Raw genomic sequence first — 18,377 nt, forward strand, 5'->3', positions numbered from 1 at the left:
TCAAGGGACTCCACCCACCCCTTCTGCACAGTAAAAGAAGAATGGGATTGAAAGTAGTGCAGCGCACTATTACAAGCAACTTTTTTTTTTTTTTTAGCTTGCAGGCCTACCCTACATAAATGGAGGTGGGAGACACAACCACATTTTTGCAAGTCTGAATGTTTATAAAGGGTTTTGTTTTTTAAATTAAAGTGCCCCCAGTTCAAAGTTCACATTTGTCTTTATTGCCAAGCAATACCTCCTCTATGTCTTTTTCCATTTTGACACACTTGGCCCAATATTGTGCAATAAGCACTGTTTGAGTCATTTTTCTCAACTTTATCTTTCTAAATTAAAGGGTTTTCAAAGTTCAATCTTACTGTGACTTGACGTGCTTGTTTCAGACCTTTGACTAGAATCCATATATCAGAGAACGACTGTGCTGTGAATAATTTTAGCATGTTGAAGTTTTTAATGGTTTAAGTCCTTCGTATGGTCCTTGAGACTCTTCTCTAGTCAGGAGATCACAAAAAGACTATACAGCTTTGCTGCATAACTAGTCAGCACTGGCAATAAAAGACAGGCTGCTAGGAGAATGGCTGGGAAACAGGAGAACATGATTGTAAGCAAGGGAAGCATCTTTGACAGGACCACAAACACATATGACAGAAGGGCACAGTGCAAGAGGGAATTAGGGGAAAGTAACTTATGTGTTAATCAGAAGTAAAATAAACTCACGAGAACTGGCAGCAAATCCAAATCTATAAAACAACACTACATCTTTCCATCAGCCAGAGGTCAAGTTTGGGGATCTGGAAATGACCTTAGGGTTGGTGCTGCTTCAACACTAATAAATGTGAAACCTGAGACCTTCCTATGGTCATCTAGCAAGCACTTCACATCGCTAGAGGTAGACGAAATGCAAATGCATTCCAAGGAAGGAGGAAGAGGTGGCGATGAGGAGCAGACTGCGAACATCTCTTAATGTCTGTTAACATAGAATTACAGAGAAGCACCTAATGCAGCAAAGACTTGATGCAAACCTGTGGAGGAATTCGTGCCCTTTGTTGTATGCATGGATGGTTGAGAGCCCCTGGATACTCGAAGTGATGTGCGAAATGAAGGGAGACTGGCTGATATTGTCCAAACGCTTCAGCTCCCGTATGAAGACTCTGAAACAGAAAAAGGTGAGATAGGGACGTCAACAGGGCCAACGGTAGCAACAATCACATGCCAAGGTCCTGAAAAGACAGCATTTCAAAACTCACAAATTATCATCAGAAAAGTGAGCAATCATAAGAACCTAATACACCCATTGGAAGACTCACATCAGAGCCTTGGCATGTCTTTCCATGGACCACAACTCGGTTGGACAGCATGGTGTGCTGGAAACACCAAATTTGTAATAGGTTACATGCAACAAAATACGACTGAGCATCCAGTCCACTGGAGTGCCTTGTGGTACACAAGAATAGGAGTATGCACAGGCTTAAAGGCAGTCTATATAATTCCAAGGGGGGAAGGGGGTTGGTAAACATTGACAGGAGTGACTCGCGAACGTTCATGAGGGCTGCTCCATGCAGAATTTTCAGAATAACCTCAGACTGTCTAAATTAGTTCCGCCGAGTTTCCCTGTATGTAAATCTACCTTGTGTGGAAATCTCAAATTAGGCATGGATCGAGCCCTTATGGACCTGTTTTGAAAAATCATGAACTAAAATGATGCTGTGTTCTCCAACAAAACCAGTAGCAAACACAGCACCTTAGATATTGCCAGAAGAAATACAGAGTTTGCAGTGTTCTCTTTTTTCCACGCACATTTTTCAGAGGTCAGCTTTACTAGGCATCCTTTTACTTGCTGGCTATTATTTCTAATAACAAAATAATTTTTGTGAAGCGGTTTTCCCCTTTACATCTTTGAGGGATGATTTAGGCATAAGCTGTCTTCTGGTGTGGTGTGGGCTAGCTGCCATCCCGTCACAATGGTAGGAAGGCCAACAAGTATTTGACGCATCACTACTCATCTACGATTCTCAAGTTTGACTTGGTCTGTTGCTTTCATACAAATTGAGAAGGGGTGGCTGAAGTGGAAGGGAATTGAAATAGGCAGTTTTTGATTGCCATTTGTAAAATTCTGATACAACTTCCCTCACCGTGCTTCAACAAAAGCCGTCACTGAAAACATCCTGTAGCAATCAATTTGTTTCTGATGTCTACAGGTTGTACTGGAGACTGCAACTCCTGGACACTGGGCATAACGTCCTCTGCTCAGCCTTCTCTATGCTTGGTAATACCTCTATCGATTTTTTGGGATATGGGCAAAACCTTCTTGAGACTTCAGTTTAGGAGATAATTGTGGTGTGCACATATGTCTCACCAACTCTGATTTTTGGCCAAGTATTTGGGCCACAAAGATCAAACTCTTTCAAGCCTGGAAATATGCATGTTCTGAGCCTACCCCTGGCCACAGAAACATAACCAACGCCCACCTTCCTCTTGAGAATGGTCTTTAGTCGTATATATCTTCTTCAAATCTGTAACAGAGTAATGCAGCTCCAACAAGCACAGTGATTTAATCTCACCTACAAGTCTGTTTCTGATCCTCTGTAAACAACTTTGCAACAGTGTATACTTGGTAATTGGTGTTTAGCAACTGGTTAGTCACTTTCCTGGTAAAGATAATACTGTGGCATCAACGGTAACAAACAAAAAAGTGATGGATGAATGCATGAATTAATAACAGACTCTCTAGGCGCAGACCTGCCATATGCCAACCAGCCATAGTCCTGCTCCAAAAGGAACAGTCCCAGCCCACACTACCAGGCTAGGTCCACTGCAGCTGGAAATAGAAATAACCCGGACGGGCTGGGTTGACGGTTCCTATTGCAGCAGGCTCCAAGGCTAGGTCCTGGCTGAGGTGGTATGGTGGGCAAAAAAAAAAACCACAGCCTGGGATGTGAACCGAGCAATTCTGAATGGCTGAGATCATTTCAAGTGTTCCACCCATCAATGTTTGTATTCATAACCTTGATGCTGACCTTTGAGCCACTGACTTGCTTCCAACATCGCAACATACCATAGGGAGCCGCCTACATTAGTTCACAGTTTTTTCTTTTGTCCCCGTTTAATATTGTTAGTGATTGAATGCTACCTGGGGAAGACAGTCCTGGCTCACCTTCTAGATTACACCTTCCTTTAATCAGTTGATTAGGTTGCACTAGAGGAATTAATGCAAACAGCATCTGATCTAGCCAGAATGTGGGTTTGATTTTAGCTCTCTGCCAAAAGGCTTTCTAACTTTGTATGTTGTACAAAGGCCTTCCATGATCAGATTCCTAGACTTTCTAAACACTCTGCTTTTAAACTGAAGCTCCCTGAAGGTGCTCTCCTGAAGCTGCTTGAAAAGAAATCATCCTTTACTAAACTGGTAAGCTCTTTGGCTCAGGACAGTGAAAGCATTCACTTAGTTCTCAGCATGCTCTGTTTTCAAAAGTACGCTGTGGACCCAAACCTGTCCCGGAATTCCTCGCTATCACCATTATTCACTTCTTCCTGGAGCCAGAGTTAAGTCTGTGGGTGAAGTTGGTTGAAATGGTCGCTCCCCTTGCAGTTAAATCCTCCAATTTCACAAAGACAGAGGACCATAATTTTCATCTGGAAAAGTGGAAGCTCAAAGATACTGTGGAACTGAGTTACGCACTTGAAATCCTAGGAATATAACAGTTGTGCAGCCCACCCATTCCGCAGGACATAGTCTCAATTCCATTTTCACATCTTTAAACCCCCTTATTCTGAATACTCCTGTACCTCTTTGTCCAGTAGGGCCACTTCATACTACCCTTTTGCATCAGAATGAATTATGGCCCTCGCATAACTCAACCGGTACCCACCAGACAATGGTATAAAGTGACTAAGCAGAAGTTACCTTTAGCACCACTTCCTACAATCCTTCTCAGTTGATAGAAGAGGTTTCAGCTTTTAATAACGCGATAACTAGATCGCTAAATAAAATCGTTCCTGTCCAACATACGAAATCTCACAGGAGAAAGACATCTGTTCCCTGGTTTTCTGAGGATTTCCAAGTAAACAAAAGTCACCGTGACGCTCTTGAACAGCAATGTAGGAAAGGTTACTGTACAGTAGCTAAATACATTTTTTGCATGTCCATCATAAAATTTTGACAGCTTTAATGCATGTCTCGGCCTGCATTCTGTACCTCCTGGACCGAGAGTGCTAAAAACCTCCTTAGTAGAGTTTTTCAATTTTAAACAGTCTTATTTATGTGTGCTCTAACACCATTAATCACTCTCCGGAACTGTGCAACAATTTAGCACAGTTCCTCCATGACAAAATTCATAAGATCTGGTCTAGCATTTATTGTATTCTTTCTCTAAATCCCAGGACTCCAGGTGCTGACACTATTCTATTTCAAATCAATGTTTAGAGCAGTTCACAGTACTGACACTGAGTTCCAAAATCATCAACTACAGCTAGGACCAATCATTGACCAGGGTGGATCAGTTGATTTGGTACTACATTCTCTCTCTCTCTCTGGCTCCAACATAGTATCTCATTCAGTACTTATTCAACATCTCATCAATACTGATGATTCTGGTCTGGCATTGTTGACTGAGATGCTTAACTATGTATTCTTACCCCAGTTTCATTCAAACAATTTCAATTTTCCTTGCAGTGTTCCTCCAGGATCATCCATCAGTCCCACTCTGTATAATATATGCATCACCCATCTAGCATCTTTAATTAGATCATATGGTTTCTGCAGAATGTCCTATACTGACAATCACATTATCGCCCACATTTCTGGCAAACTTGGAGAACCACGGACGGTTTTCCGCTTATATGGTGGCTGTAGCAGAGTGGATGAAAAGTATTTTAAATAAGAATTTTAATAGACAGATCTTTGTTTTTTGGCTCTTATAGTTTCAGTTGCTGCTCCAAATGGTGGAGAATCAGGTCCTACTCACACCTAACCTTTTGTACCAGGAACCCAGGTGTCTTATCGGATTCCAACTTATCCTTCAATCTGCAGGTTACAGCAGTATCTTCTAAACGTTTTGGCTTGCTGCGGTTTGTTCATAAAGTTCTCCCTTACTTTCCCATGTCCATTCAAAACAAATGTAGCCCATGCTTCAAACACCTCTCATTTGGACCATGCAAATTTCTTGCATCTTTGCCTTCCTGTCCTTTTTTCAAAACGGCCTCAAAGTTGTCCAGTTTGCTGTTGCTGGAGTGATTTTTAACCTTTCTTGGAGGATGGTGGTCTGGCATCTCCTTCCTACCTTACACTGGCTTCCGGTGCAGCAAAGATGCACCTTTAATGCCTTGAGTTCGGATGACAGAGCAAATAAATGTGAATGCGCCATTTATATTTAAGAAAGGTTTGTATATGTAGGCCTGTACATGCTCTTCGTTTCTCTTCTGCTAACATTTTGTAGTTTCCTAACATGCGGAGAAGCTGTAATAGTGGTTGATATTTTTCTTATACAACTGCAAAGATGTGGAACCTGTTTTTATTATTGTCTCTCAGACCTACCCCCACTTCTCAGTATTAAAGAAAAAAACTCAGGACTGGACTGTTTGAACATACATGATCCCTGCCCTGTTCTCCTTTAATGCCTTGACAAACCCTTGTTGGGGTAGCAGTTAGTGAGTCATAAGTTTTGTTAATTCATTCATATATGTGCTATCCCTGTATGACTCTACAAGTGTGTCCAACCTGTCAGATGTCAATATGGATTTTAAAGGACTGGAGCATTCTCTACCTCATGGGCAACTTACCTCAGAGTTTATGGCTGGTGGCCCTCAGTTAGTTGCTTCCTCCACCTTGGAGTTATCCCAATGTAGAAGTATCCAATGCTAAGTGAGTGCTCACAGTCATTCTATGTTGAGGTGATAGTCACCAGCAAGTGTGATGTGGAAAAAGAACAACTCCTACACGATGTAAAGATACTTGTTGCTGAAGCGTGTGACATCAAGAGATTCACCATTAAGCTGGTGACGGACGCCTTTGGAGAAAAGGGATTTTCAATTGGCAGCGTCAAAGTAATTATTGGCTGAAGAACAGCATAGTTCTACACTTACACCAGGGGAACTCTGAAGAGAAAGACCACACCATCTTGCTAGGAACTGCTGAACAAAGGAGCAACCAAATACCGCCACTAGGAAAGTCACTAGAGGAAAGATCTGCTACAAATCCACATAGACTAACTCTGAATGCATATTCCAATATACAACATATGTTGCGTACCAGTGAGGAGTCCATGCTAGAGAAATAGCAGCAGCATTCCCCCTGTAAGGAGAGTATCCTGAAAGGCAGGCAGAGTTCCATAGTGCGCGATCCCAGAAAAAGAGACACTAGCAGAGGGCAGTGGTAACGTGACTGGTAACCTGAAGTTGTGTCACTTCGATCAACTGTAGTCTGACACCATTGTATTTCTGATTCCTGCCTTGGAGGGCATAAGAATGCATAGGTATGTCAGGCCTAACAGGGAAATGAAATGTTTATCTCAAATGATTCCTAGACTGCATGAAATAAGGCATCTGGTACTACAAAGTCTACTCTTCATTTAAAAAACAAAACAAAAAAAACGACGTTCTAAATATCTCTAACAGCACCCAGGAGCTAATCAGCTTCCAATATGTGATTAAAATGGGCCAATTTGAGGTCAAAAGGAAGTACCCTGACATTTTCAAGGTCCGAACAGCCTAGGTTTTTGATGGATTAGGCTGTACAAGTATGCACCAGTAAGAACTGTACAACTAAGTTCTAGCATTGAACTTATTGTTGTGTGCACATGCATTGCCATTCTGGGCAACCGTTACCAGTCAGATATGTGATATTGCACAAATGCCCACCTGCAGGATCCGTCTGAAGTTCAACACCATTTTCACACATCTGAAAGCCAGAGTTTTAGCAATTTGTACAGCATATGCAGAATAAAGGTTCTCCGGCATCCATCAGACAACTTTAATTCTCCCCCACCTCAGATAACAACACTCTTCTCCTGAACTGTGTAGGGCTAGACAAGTGAAGTGGAGGACATAAAGTAAATTTAGTTTAGGTTGAGCTTCTAGTGGAGACAGCACTTTATAACCTAGGATGATCCGGAGCATGTTCTTTCAGGCTGTGGAGAGTTAAAAACCGGGTTTCAAGTTCCAGTCAGAGTATAAGCATTGACTGTAGTCGCTCAATGCTTTATTTAAAGCCCTTCAAATAATCTGTGTTTCACCATTAGAGTCAGATGTCTGGAGTATGCTTTCCCCCTTAGTCTCCCTTCACAAGGCTAGCATTTTCCCTGGCTTGTCTATATTTCTGTGGAGCGCATAACACAGATGTGGATGGATATCTGTAAAATCTGGTATATAATTCCTGCAGTTCATATTTTTGTTCCTCAGCTAATGTGGCGTTTCCTGGGACTCCTTTAATATCACACTCCAAACCAGCAATTATGGACACTGTCTCAGTGGCATCCTTCTACAGTTGTCAACTCAATCTACAGATTTTACCAAAGGAAACTCCCTGTACTACAGCTTTCATCACCTCCCATTGGTTGGTCCTTGTTGAGGCCTTACCCTCTCCTGTTCAAATTAATTGCTAAATATGTCGAAGAGGGAGGTTCTAAACACTTCATCTTGTCAGGTCTCAACTTGAGTCTCCATGTGGGTATGCAAGGTTAACATTTAGTGCCACTAGAGGTCAACACCAATGTTGAGTGAGCCGAGTGTGTTGTCCCCATGTAATACATAACCAAACCACCTTTGTATACTTCTTGGCTACGGAAGACATAGTCTAGCCTATTATATAACTGTTTTCAGGAATTTGGGGGTGGGGGAGTAGAAAGTAGACAGGGTGGTTGGGGTGCGACGTTCTCCAGGCAACTGCTAAACCAGTTTGCTAATGACCTTTACGAGTTGTTTAGTAAGTCTGTTCAGGCCCAAATGTAGGGAAAAATTATCTTTTTCAATAGAAATTTCATAATTGTAATCTCACAACTGCATTTATCATATCTGGGGGTTGCCAGGTCTAGTATTTTGGGAGGAAAGAAGTCTGCTATGTGCCGGGAATGCAGCTTAAGGAAACATCCGTCATCTGCCTCCCGACTCACAACCCAACACATCTCCCCTCTAGATCTTTCTAAATGGGGTTTTGCTATCCAACCAAATCAGCACCAACCCCAAAGCAGAACGAGTAAGACAAGTAACATTAATACATCTGTTTCCTCCATTTTGTAGCCAACTGTGTGTGCTTGAGTAATGTATGAGTTTCTTGTAGCCTGCAGTCTGTGACCTTCGACACACTAGGAACAACAGGATCCCATGCCTTTAGGTGTAATCATGTAGTCCCCAGATATTCCATGCAAACATCTCCACTGAACTGGTCATCATGGGTGTCTACGGTCAATTTCAACTTAGTCTCCCATTGGCTTCCCTGACCCTTGGTTTGTCCTCCTAACGTAGTTTTCTCTGATCCATTCGGTCATTATGAACATCTGCTGGCCCTATATACAACTGCAACACAAATCACTCTGGAACATAAAGAGTCTTAAATTACTTATGTTACATTCAACATAAGAACCCAGGACTTGCTATTAGTGTGAGGAGAACCAATCCAGAGTGGTTGCGGGGGTCAGTACTTTTGCAGATTTCAAGACACCATTGAAGGTTTGCAAACAAAATGGTGTTTATGGACTAAAAATGAAAACAGTTCTTTGTTAACTACTAGCCCTTGTTCCTCTCCTGTTGTTTCAAGGGAGTATTCAAGACAGCAGGACTGAGGTCTAAGGCCTAATCTAAGGAAGATTCCAGACAGGAAGGCACCAGTGATCTCAACAGAATTAATGTCACCAACACAACCTCATAAAGGATCTCACCTAGAGACGACATGCAGGATTGTGAAGAGAACAGCGAGTGGTCCAACTGCCACAAGAAACCAGGGGAAGACTGAGGAGATGACACCCAAGCAGAAGAACACCAGGATGACGTTCTGGATAAACATTTCTGCCTGGAACGGAAGGCGCATATCCACTGTAAAACACAGGAAGAGAAAACTGTTAGCAGGTTGAGATTTCCTGGATGCATGTAGTCATGACAGAGAAAGAGGGAGCACAGGCTAAAACAAAAACAAAACGAAAGTGTGAGAAAGCTGATGGACCAATTAAGTGCGAATGAAAAGTATAGCACAATGGAACCGGATGGACATGTTTCACTCTCTTGTTTTTCAAGGGAGTATTCAAGACAGCAGGACTGAGGTCTAGAAAACTAAGGAAGATTCCAGACAGGAAGGCAACAGTGATCACAACAGAATTAATGTCACCTACACAACCTCATTAAGGATCTCACCTAGATGACGTGCAGTTTCCAAACTTCATGTTCAACCACACTTGAATTAAAGTCGGAGACTTCCAGAAGAGTTGCTGGGGGCCATTAGCTCATGACCCCGTTGAACCATCATGTATCACAATTCACAGTGAAAAGAACTGTAGGAAAGTACCATCTTGCCTGGCATGTTACCCCCATTTTTCACTGTATATATGTTGTTTTAGTTGTATGTGTCACTGGGACCCTGCCAGCCAGGGCCCCAGTGCTCATAAGTGTGCCTGAATATGTTACCTGTGTTATGACTAACTGTCTCACTGAGGCTCTGCTAATCAGAACCTCAGTGGTTATGCTCTCTCATTTCTTTCAAATTGTCACCAACAGGCTAGTGACCAATTTTACCAATTTACATTGGCTTACTGGAACACCCTTATAATTCCCTAGTATATGGTACTGAGCTACCCAGGGTATTGGGGTTCCAGGAGATCCCTATGGGCTGCAGCATTTCTTTTGCCACCCATAGGGAGCTCTGACAATTCTTACACAGGCCTGCCACTGCAGCCTGAGTGAAATAACGTCCACGTTATTTCACAGCCATTTTACACTGCACTTAAGTAACTTATACGTCACCTATATGTCTAACCTTTACCTGGTAAAGGTTAGGTGCAAAGTTACTTAGTGTGAGGGCACCCTGGCACTAGCCAAGGTGCCCCCACATTGTTCAGGGCCAATTCCCCGGACTTTGTGAGTGCGGGGACACCATTACACGCGTGCACTACATATAGGTCACTACCTATATGTAGCTTCACAATGGTAACTCCGAATATGGCCATGTAACACGTCTATGATCATGGAATTGCCCCCTCTATGCCATCCTGGCATAGTTGGCACAATCCCATGATCCCAGTGGTCTGTAGCACAGACCCTGGTACTGCCAAACTGCCTTTCCCGGGGTTTCACTGCAGCTGCTGCCAACCCCTCAGACAGGCTTCTGCCCTCCTGGGGTCCAGCCAGGCCTGGCCCAGGATGGCAGAACAAAGGACTTCCTCTGAGAGGGTGTTACACCCTCTCCCTTTGGAAAATGGTGTGAAGGCAGGGGAGGAGTAGCCTCCCCCAGCCTCTGGAAATGCTTTCATGGGCACACATGGTGCCCATTTCTGCATAAGCCAGTCTACACCGGTTCAGGGACCCCTTAGCCCTGCTCTGGCGCGAAACTGGACAAAGGAAAGGGGAGTGACCACTCCCCTGACCTGTACCTCCCCTGGGAGGTGCCCAGAGCTCCTCCAGTATGCTCCAGACCTCTGCCATCTTGGAAACAGAGGTGCTGCTGGCACACTGGACTGCTCTGAGTGGCCAGTGCCATCAGGTGACGTCAGAGACTCCTTCTGATAGGCTCCTTCAGGTGTTGCTAGCCTATCCTCTCTCCTAGGTAGCCAAACCCTCTTTTCTGGCTATTTAGGGTCTCTGCCTCTTGGGATTCCTTAGATAACGAATGCAAGAGCTCATCCGAGTTCCTCTGCATCTCTCTCTTCGCCTTCTGCCAAGGAATCGACTGCTGACCGCGCTGTAAGCCTGCAAAACTGCAACAAAGTAGCAAAGACGACTACTGCAACTCTGTAACGCTGATCCTGCCGCCTTCTTGACTGCTTTCCTGGTTGTGCATGCTGTGGGGGTAGTCTGCCTCCTCTCTGCACTAGAAGCTCCGAAGAAATCTCCCGTGGGTCGACGGAATCGTCCCCCTGCAACCGCAGGCACCAAAGAACTGCATCACCGGTCCCCTGGGTCTCCTCTCAGCACGACGAGCGAGGTCCCTTGAATCCAGCAACTCTGTCCAAGTGACTCCCACAGTCCAGTGACTCTTCAGTCCAAGTTTGGTGGAGGTAAGTCCTTGCCACCCTACACCAGACTGCATTGCTGGGAACCGCGACTTTTGCAGCTACTCCGGCCTCCGTGCACTTCCGGCGGAAATCCTTTGTGCACAGTCCAGCCTGGGTCCACGGCACTCTATCCTGCATTGCACGACTTTCTAAGTTGTTCTCCGGCGACGTGGGACTCCTTTGTGCGACTTCGGGTGAGCACAGTTTCACGCATCCTCGAAGTGCCTGTTTCTGGCACTTCTGCGGGTGCTGCCTGCTGCTGAGAGGGCTCCTTGTCTTGCTCAACGCCCCCTCTGTCCCCAGACGCAATTGGCGACATCCTGGTCCCTCCTGGGCCACAGCAGCACCCAAAAACCATAACCGCACGATTTGCAGCTAGCAAGGCTTGTTGGCGGTCTTTCTTCAGGAAAACACTTCGGCACGACTCTCCACGGCGTGGGGGATCCGTCCTCCAAAGGGGAAGTTCCTAGCCCTTGTCGTTCCTGCAGAATCTTCATCTTCTACTGTCCAGTAGCAGCTTCTTTGCACCCACAGCTGGCATTTCCTGGGCATCTGCCCATCTACGACTTGCTTGTGACTTTTGGACTTGGTCCCCTTGTTCCACAGGTACCCTCGACTGGAAATCCATCGTTGTTGCATTGCTGATTTGTGTCTTTCCTGCAGAATTCCCCTATCACGACTTCTATGTCCTTTGGGGAACTTTAGTGCACTTTGCACTCACTTTTCAGGGTCTTGGGGTGGGCTATTTTTCTAACCCTTACTATTTTCTAATAGTCCCAGCGACCCTCTACAAGGTCACATAGGTTTGGGGTCCATTCGTGGTTCGCATTCCACTTTTGGAGTATATGGTTTGTGTTGCCCCTATCCCTATGTGTCTCCATTGCATCCTATTGTAACTATACATTGTTTGCACTGTTTTCTAATACTATTACTGCATATTTTGGTATTGTGTACATATATCTTGTGTATATTTGCTATCCTCATACTGAGGGTACTCACTGAGATACTTTTGGCATATTGTCATAAAATGAAAATGTCACTTACCCAGTGTACATCTGTTCGTGGCATCAGTCGCAGTAGATTCGCATGTTCTGCAATAGCTCGCCATCTGGTGTTGGGCCGGAGTGTTACAAGTTGTTTTTCTTCGAAGAAGTCTTTCGAGTCACGGGACCGAGTGACTCCTCCTTTTGTCTCCATTGCGCATGGGCGTCGACTCCATCCTCGATTGTTTTTCCCCGCAGAGGGTGAGGTAGGAGTTGAATTGTAGTAACAGTGCCCATGCAATGGAGTGACTAAGTATGCACCTATTTAAGGTTGAGATGATACATATATAAATAATTGAAGGTAACTTCCAAACTGCTACAGGCTCCCGGGGAGGCGGGTGGGCACATGCGAATCTACTGCGACTGATGCCACGAACAGATGTACACTGGGTAAGTGACATTTTCAGCTCGATGGCATCTGTCGCTGTAGATACGCATGTTCTGCATAGACTAGTAAGCAGTTATTTCCCCAAAAGCGGTGGATCAGCCTGTAGGAGTGGAAGTAGTGTGAAATAATGTTCTTAATACGGCTTGACCTACTGTGGCTTGTTGTGCGGATAACACGTCTACACAGTAGTGCTTGGTGAATGTGTGAGGCGTAGACCATGTGGCTGCCTTACATATTTCTTGCATTGGGATGTTTCCTAGAAAGGCCATGGTAGCACCTTTCTTTCTGGTTGAGTGTGCCCTTGGTGTAATGGGCAGCTGTCGTTTAGCTTTAAGGTAGCAGATTTGGATGCATTTAACTATCCATCTGGCTATACCTTGTTTTGATATTGGGTTTCCTGCATGAGGTTTTTGAAATGCAATAAATAGTTGTTTAGTCTTTCTGATGTTTTTTGTTCTGTCAATGTAATACATCAATGCTCTTTTGACGTCTAATGTATGTAGTGCCCTTTCAGCTACGGTATCTGGTTGTGGAAAGAACACTGGAAGTTCCACTGTTTGATTTAGATGGAACGGTGAAATAACCTTTGGCAAAAATTTAGGATTGGTCCTTAGGACGACCTTATTCTTGTGTAGTTGTATAAAAGGTTCCTGTATTGTAAACGCCTGAATCTCGCTTACTCTTCTTAGGGAAGTAATGGCGATGAGAAATGCCACCTTCCAGGTTAGGAACTGTATGTCGCAGGAGTGCATGGGTTCAAAAGGTGGACCCATAAGTCTGGTTAGGACAACATTTAGGTTCCATGAAGGAACAGGTGGTGTTCTTGGTGGTATAATTCTCCTAAGGCCCTCCATGAATGCTTTAATGACTGGTATCTTATATAGGGAAGTTGAATAGGAAGTCTGCAGGTATGCAGATATTGCTGCAAGGTGTATTTTAATGGAAGAGAAAGCCAGGTTAGATTTTTGTAAGTGAAGCAAGTAACCCACTACATGTTCTGGAGTTGTGTGTAATGGTTGTATTTGATTAATATGGCAGTAGCAAACAAACCTCTTCCATTTACTTGCATAGCAGTGCCTGGTGGATGGCCTTCTAGCTTGTTTTATGACTTCCATACATTCTTGGGTAAGTTGTAAGTGCCCGAATTCTAGGATTTCAGGAGCCAGATTGCTAGATTCAGCGATGCTGGATTTGGGTGTCTGATCTTTTGGTTGTGCTGTGTCAACAGATCTGGCCTGTTGGGCAATTTGATGCAGGGTACCACTGATAGGTCTAGCAGCGTTGTGTACCAGGGTTGCCTTGCCCAAGTTGGTGCTATCAATATGAGTTTGAGTTTGCTTTGACTGAGTTTGTTTACCAGGTAAGGAAGGAGAGGGAGAGGAGGAAAAGCGTAAGCAAATATCCCTGACCAGTTCATCCATAGGGCATTGCCTTGGGATTGTTCGTGTGGGTATCTGGATGCGAAGTTTTGGCATTTTGCGTTCTCCCTTGTCGCAAACAAGTCTATCTGAGGTGTTCCCCAGAGTTTGAAATAAGTGTTCAGAATTTGGGGGTGAATCTCCCATTCGTGGACCTGTTGGTGATCTCGAGAGAGATTGTCTGCGAGTTGATTTTGGATCCCTGGTATAAATTGTGCTATTAGGCGAATTTGGTTGTGAATTGCCCAACGCCAAATCTTTTGTGCTAGCAGGCTTAACTGCGTGGAGTGCGTCCCCCCCTGTTTGTTTAGATAATACATTGTTGTCATGTTGTCTGTTTTGACGAGAATGTATTTGTGAACTATTATTGGTTGGAAAGCTCTTAGTGCTTGAAAAACTGCTAGAAGTTCTAGGTGATTGATATGCAGTTTTGATTGATGTACGTTCCATTGTCCTTGTATGCTGTGTTGATCGAGGTGTGCTCCCCACCCTGTCATGGAAGCATCTGTTGTTATTACGTATTGTGGCACTGGGTCTTGGAAAGGCCGCCCCTTGTTTAAATTTATGTTGTTCCACCACAGAAGCGAGAGGTAAGTTTGGCGGTCTATTAACACCAGATCTAGAAGGTGACCCTGTGCTTGAGACCACTGTGATGCTAGGCATTGTTGTAAGGGCCTCATGTGCAGTCTTGCGTTTGGGACAATGGCTATGCATGAAGACATCATGCCTAGGAGTTGTAATACCATCTTTGCTTGTATCTTTTGTGTTGGATACATGCGTTGTATGATGGTGTTGAAATTGAGAATTCTTTGTGGACTTGGAGTGGCTACTCCCTTTGATGTGTCTATTATGGCTCCTAGGTATTGTTGTACCTTGCGCGGCAGAATGTTGGATTTTGTAAAGTTGACGGTGAACCCGAGTTTGAAGAGGGTTTGTATGATCTGATTTGTGTGATTTGAGCACTCTATGAACGAATGGGCCTTGATTAGCCAGTCGTCCAAATATGGGAACACATGTATTTGCTGCCTTCTTATGTGTGCAGCGACTACCGCTAGGCATTTGGTAAAGACTCTTGGTGCGGTTGTTAATCCGAAAGGCAGTACCTTGAATTGGTAATGTATTCCTTTGAATACAAACCTTAGGTATTTCCTGTGCGATGGGTGTATTGGTATATGGAAATAAGCGTCCTTGAGGTCTAAAGTTGCCATGTAGTCGTGTAGTTTTAGCAATGGCAATACTTCTTGTAGTGTGACCATGTGGAAGTGGTCCGATTTGATGAAAGTGTTCACTACTCTGAGGTCTAGGATTGGTCTCAGCGTTTTGTCCTTCTTTGGTATCAGAAAGTACAGTGAGTAAACTCCTGTGTTTATTTGTGTGTTTGGCACTAATTCGATTGCATTCTTTTGCAATAGTGCCTGCACTTCTATCTCCAGGAGATTGGAATGGTGTGTTGTTAGATTTTGTGCTTTTGGTGGTATGTTTGGAGGGAATTGTAGAAATTCTATGCAATAACCATGCTGGATAATTGCTAGAACCCAAGTGTCTGTAGTGATTTCCTCCCATGCTTTGTAATAATGACCTATTCTTCCCCCCACTGGTGTTGTGTGGAGGGGGTGAGTGACATGTGAGTCACTGTTTAGTAGTAGGGGTTTTGGGGCTTTGAAATCTTCCTCTATTTCTAGGGAATTGCCCTCCTCTATATTGTCCCCGAAAACCTCCTCTATACTGTCCCTGGTAACTGGACGGTGTTGCTTGTGAGGTGCTGGCTTGTGTGCTCTGACCCCGAAACCCCCCTCGAAAGGGCGTTTTACGGAATGTGCTGTAATTCCCTCTGCTCTGCGGGGAGTAGAGTGCGCCCATGGCTTTGGCAGTGTCCGTATCTTTTTTGAGTTTCTCAATCGCTGTGTCCACTTCTGGACCGAACAGTTCTTTTTCATTAAAAGGCATATTGAGAACTGCTTGTTGAATCTCTGGTTTAAATCCAGACGTTCGGAGCCATGCATGCCTTCTGATAGTTACAGATGTATTAATTGTCCGTGCAGCTGTATCTGCAGCGTCCATGGAGGAGCGGATCTGGTTGTTGGAAATGGCCTGTCCCTCCTCAACCACTTGTTTTGCCCTATTTTGTAAGTCCTTGGGCAGATGTTCAATGAGATGTTGCATCTCGTCCCAGTGGGCTCTGTCATAGCGCGCAAGTAGTGCCTGGGAGTTCGCGATGCGCCACTGGTTTGCAGCTTGTGCTGCGACTCTTTTACCAGCTGCATCGAACTTGCGGCTTTCTTTATCTGGGGGTGGTGCATCTCCAGATGTGTGAGAGTTGGCCCTCTTCCTAGCTGCTCCTACAACGACAGAGTCTGGTGGCAGCTGTGTAGTGATGAAAACCGGGTCTGTAGGAGGCGCCTTATACTTTTTTTCCACCCTTGGTGTGATTGCCCTACTTTTGACCGGCTCCTTAAAGATGTCTTTTGCGTGCCGGAGCATACCAGGGAGCATAGGCAGGCTTTGGTAGGAGCTGTGGGTGGAGGAGAGTGTGTTGAATAAAAAATCATCCTCGACCTGTTCTGAGTGGAGGCTTACGTTGTGAAATTGTGCTGCTCTAGCCACCACTTGAGAATACGCGGTGCTGTCCTCTGGTGGAGATGGCTTCGTAGGGTATGCCTCCGGACTATTATCTGACACTGGGGCGTCGTATAGGTCCCATGCGTCCTGATCTTGGTCACCCTGGCTCATGGTGGTGTGAGCTGGGGAGAGTGATGGAGTTTGTGCTGGTGAGACGTTAATCACGGGCTGAGGAGAGGGTGGTGGGGTAACTCTTTTCACCACTTTTGGTTGTGGTGTCTGTTCAGTCTGGAACTCCAACCTTCTCTTTCTCCTAATAGGGGGAAGGGTGCTTATTTTTCCTGTCCCCTGCTGTATGAAGATACGCTTTTGCGTATGGTCCACATCAGTTGCTTGTAGCTCTTCCTCAAACCTATGCTTTTGCATTTGGGAGGTTAGCGAGTGCTCTTCTGTATAAGAGCCTGGAGCTGGGTCGCTTGCAGTTTGTTTCGGCATCGAAACCCTGTCTGCGTGTTTTTTCGGCTCCGAGGTGACTTTTTTCTTTTTCGGGGCCGAAACCTCTCGGCGTCGATCTGCTTCGGTGCCGCTGTCTCGGCGTCGAGCCGTGTCCACACCGGCATCTCGGTGTCGAGGCTTGTCTCCAGCACTTTCTCGGTCCCGAGAAGGCTGCGTGCCGGTGTCTCGACCGGAGTCGGACGACCTCGGCACTGTTTGGGCCTTTTTCGGTGCCGACGGTCGGTCACCGAATTTATGGGTGGAGCCATGGCCGGATGGCAGTGGCGTCCCCTGGGCCTTGTAAATGTGTGTCTGTGTGGTTTTTGACGTCTTACTCACGGTTTGTGTATCGTCGAATCCTTCGGAGTCTGAGTCTTGGATCGAGAAGGTACCTTCCTCTTCCTGTTCCTCGAACTCCTGTTGGGCTGTCGGTGCGAACGCCATCTGAAGTCTTCTGGCTCGACGGTCTCGGAGTGTTTTTCGGGACCGGAACGCACGACAGGCCTCGCAGGTGTCTTCGCTGTGCTCAGGTGACAGGCACAGGTTGCAGACCAAGTGTTGGTCTGTGTAGGGGTATTTATTGTGGCATTTGGGGCAGAAACGGAACGGGGTCCGTTCCATCGGCGTTCTTCAGCACGCGGTCGGGCCGACCAGGCCCCGACGGGGGATCGAAAAACTACCCTGAAGGGCACCGGAGCTCTTCGATCTTCGATGCGGTGTGGAATCTAAGTACGCCGATCCCGAACGCAACAATACCGACGAAAATCTTCCGAAATTAGCTAATTTTCCGTTCCGAAACTCGGAGCGACAGGAACACGTCCGAACCCGATGGCGGAAAAAAAACAATCGAGGATGGAGTCGACGCCCATGCGCAATGGAGACAAAAGGAGGAGTCACTCGGTCCCGTGACTCGAAAGACTTTTTCGAAGAAAAACAACTTGTAACACTCCGGCCCAACACCAGATGGCGAGCTATTGCAGAACATGCGTATCTACAGCGACAGATGCCATCGAACATAAAGTACCTTTATTTTTAGTATATCTGTGTATTGTGTTTTCTTATGATATTGTGCATATGACACTAGTGGTACTGTAGGAGCTTCACTCGTCTCCTAGTTCAGCCTAAGCTGCTCTGCTAAGCTACCATTATCTATCAGCCTATGCTGCTAGACACCCTATACACTAATAAGGGATAACTGGGCCTGGTGCAAGGTGCAAGTACCCCTAGGTACTCACTACAAGCCAGTCCAGCCTCCTACAAGAACACATTAAATACACTGCAA

The 18,377-nt window shown here is 45.2% G+C and overlaps 1 protein-coding gene across 7 annotated transcripts in view; it reads right to left on the bottom strand.

Moving 5' to 3' along the window:
- Positions 1-18,377, bottom strand: part of ABCC5 (ATP binding cassette subfamily C member 5) — a 254,811-nt gene that overhangs the window by 52,499 nt on the left and 183,935 nt on the right. For all 7 annotated transcript variants that reach the window (XR_011199339.1, XM_069212924.1, XM_069212926.1 and 4 more), the window contains 2 exons: positions 8,871-9,024; positions 1,023-1,151 (listed from right to left, as the gene is read on the bottom strand). Coding sequence is in view for 6 of the 7 variants with exons in the window: in XM_069212924.1 (XP_069069025.1) it covers positions 1,023-1,151; positions 8,871-9,024 (283 nt within the window). In the remaining variant the exon portion in view is untranslated. The remainder of the gene's footprint in view (positions 1-1,022; positions 1,152-8,870; positions 9,025-18,377) is intronic.

This window comes from Pleurodeles waltl, chromosome 11 (assembly GCF_031143425.1).
Source record: "Pleurodeles waltl isolate 20211129_DDA chromosome 11, aPleWal1.hap1.20221129, whole genome shotgun sequence".
NCBI classification, from domain to species: Eukaryota; Metazoa; Chordata; class Amphibia; order Caudata; family Salamandridae; genus Pleurodeles; species Pleurodeles waltl.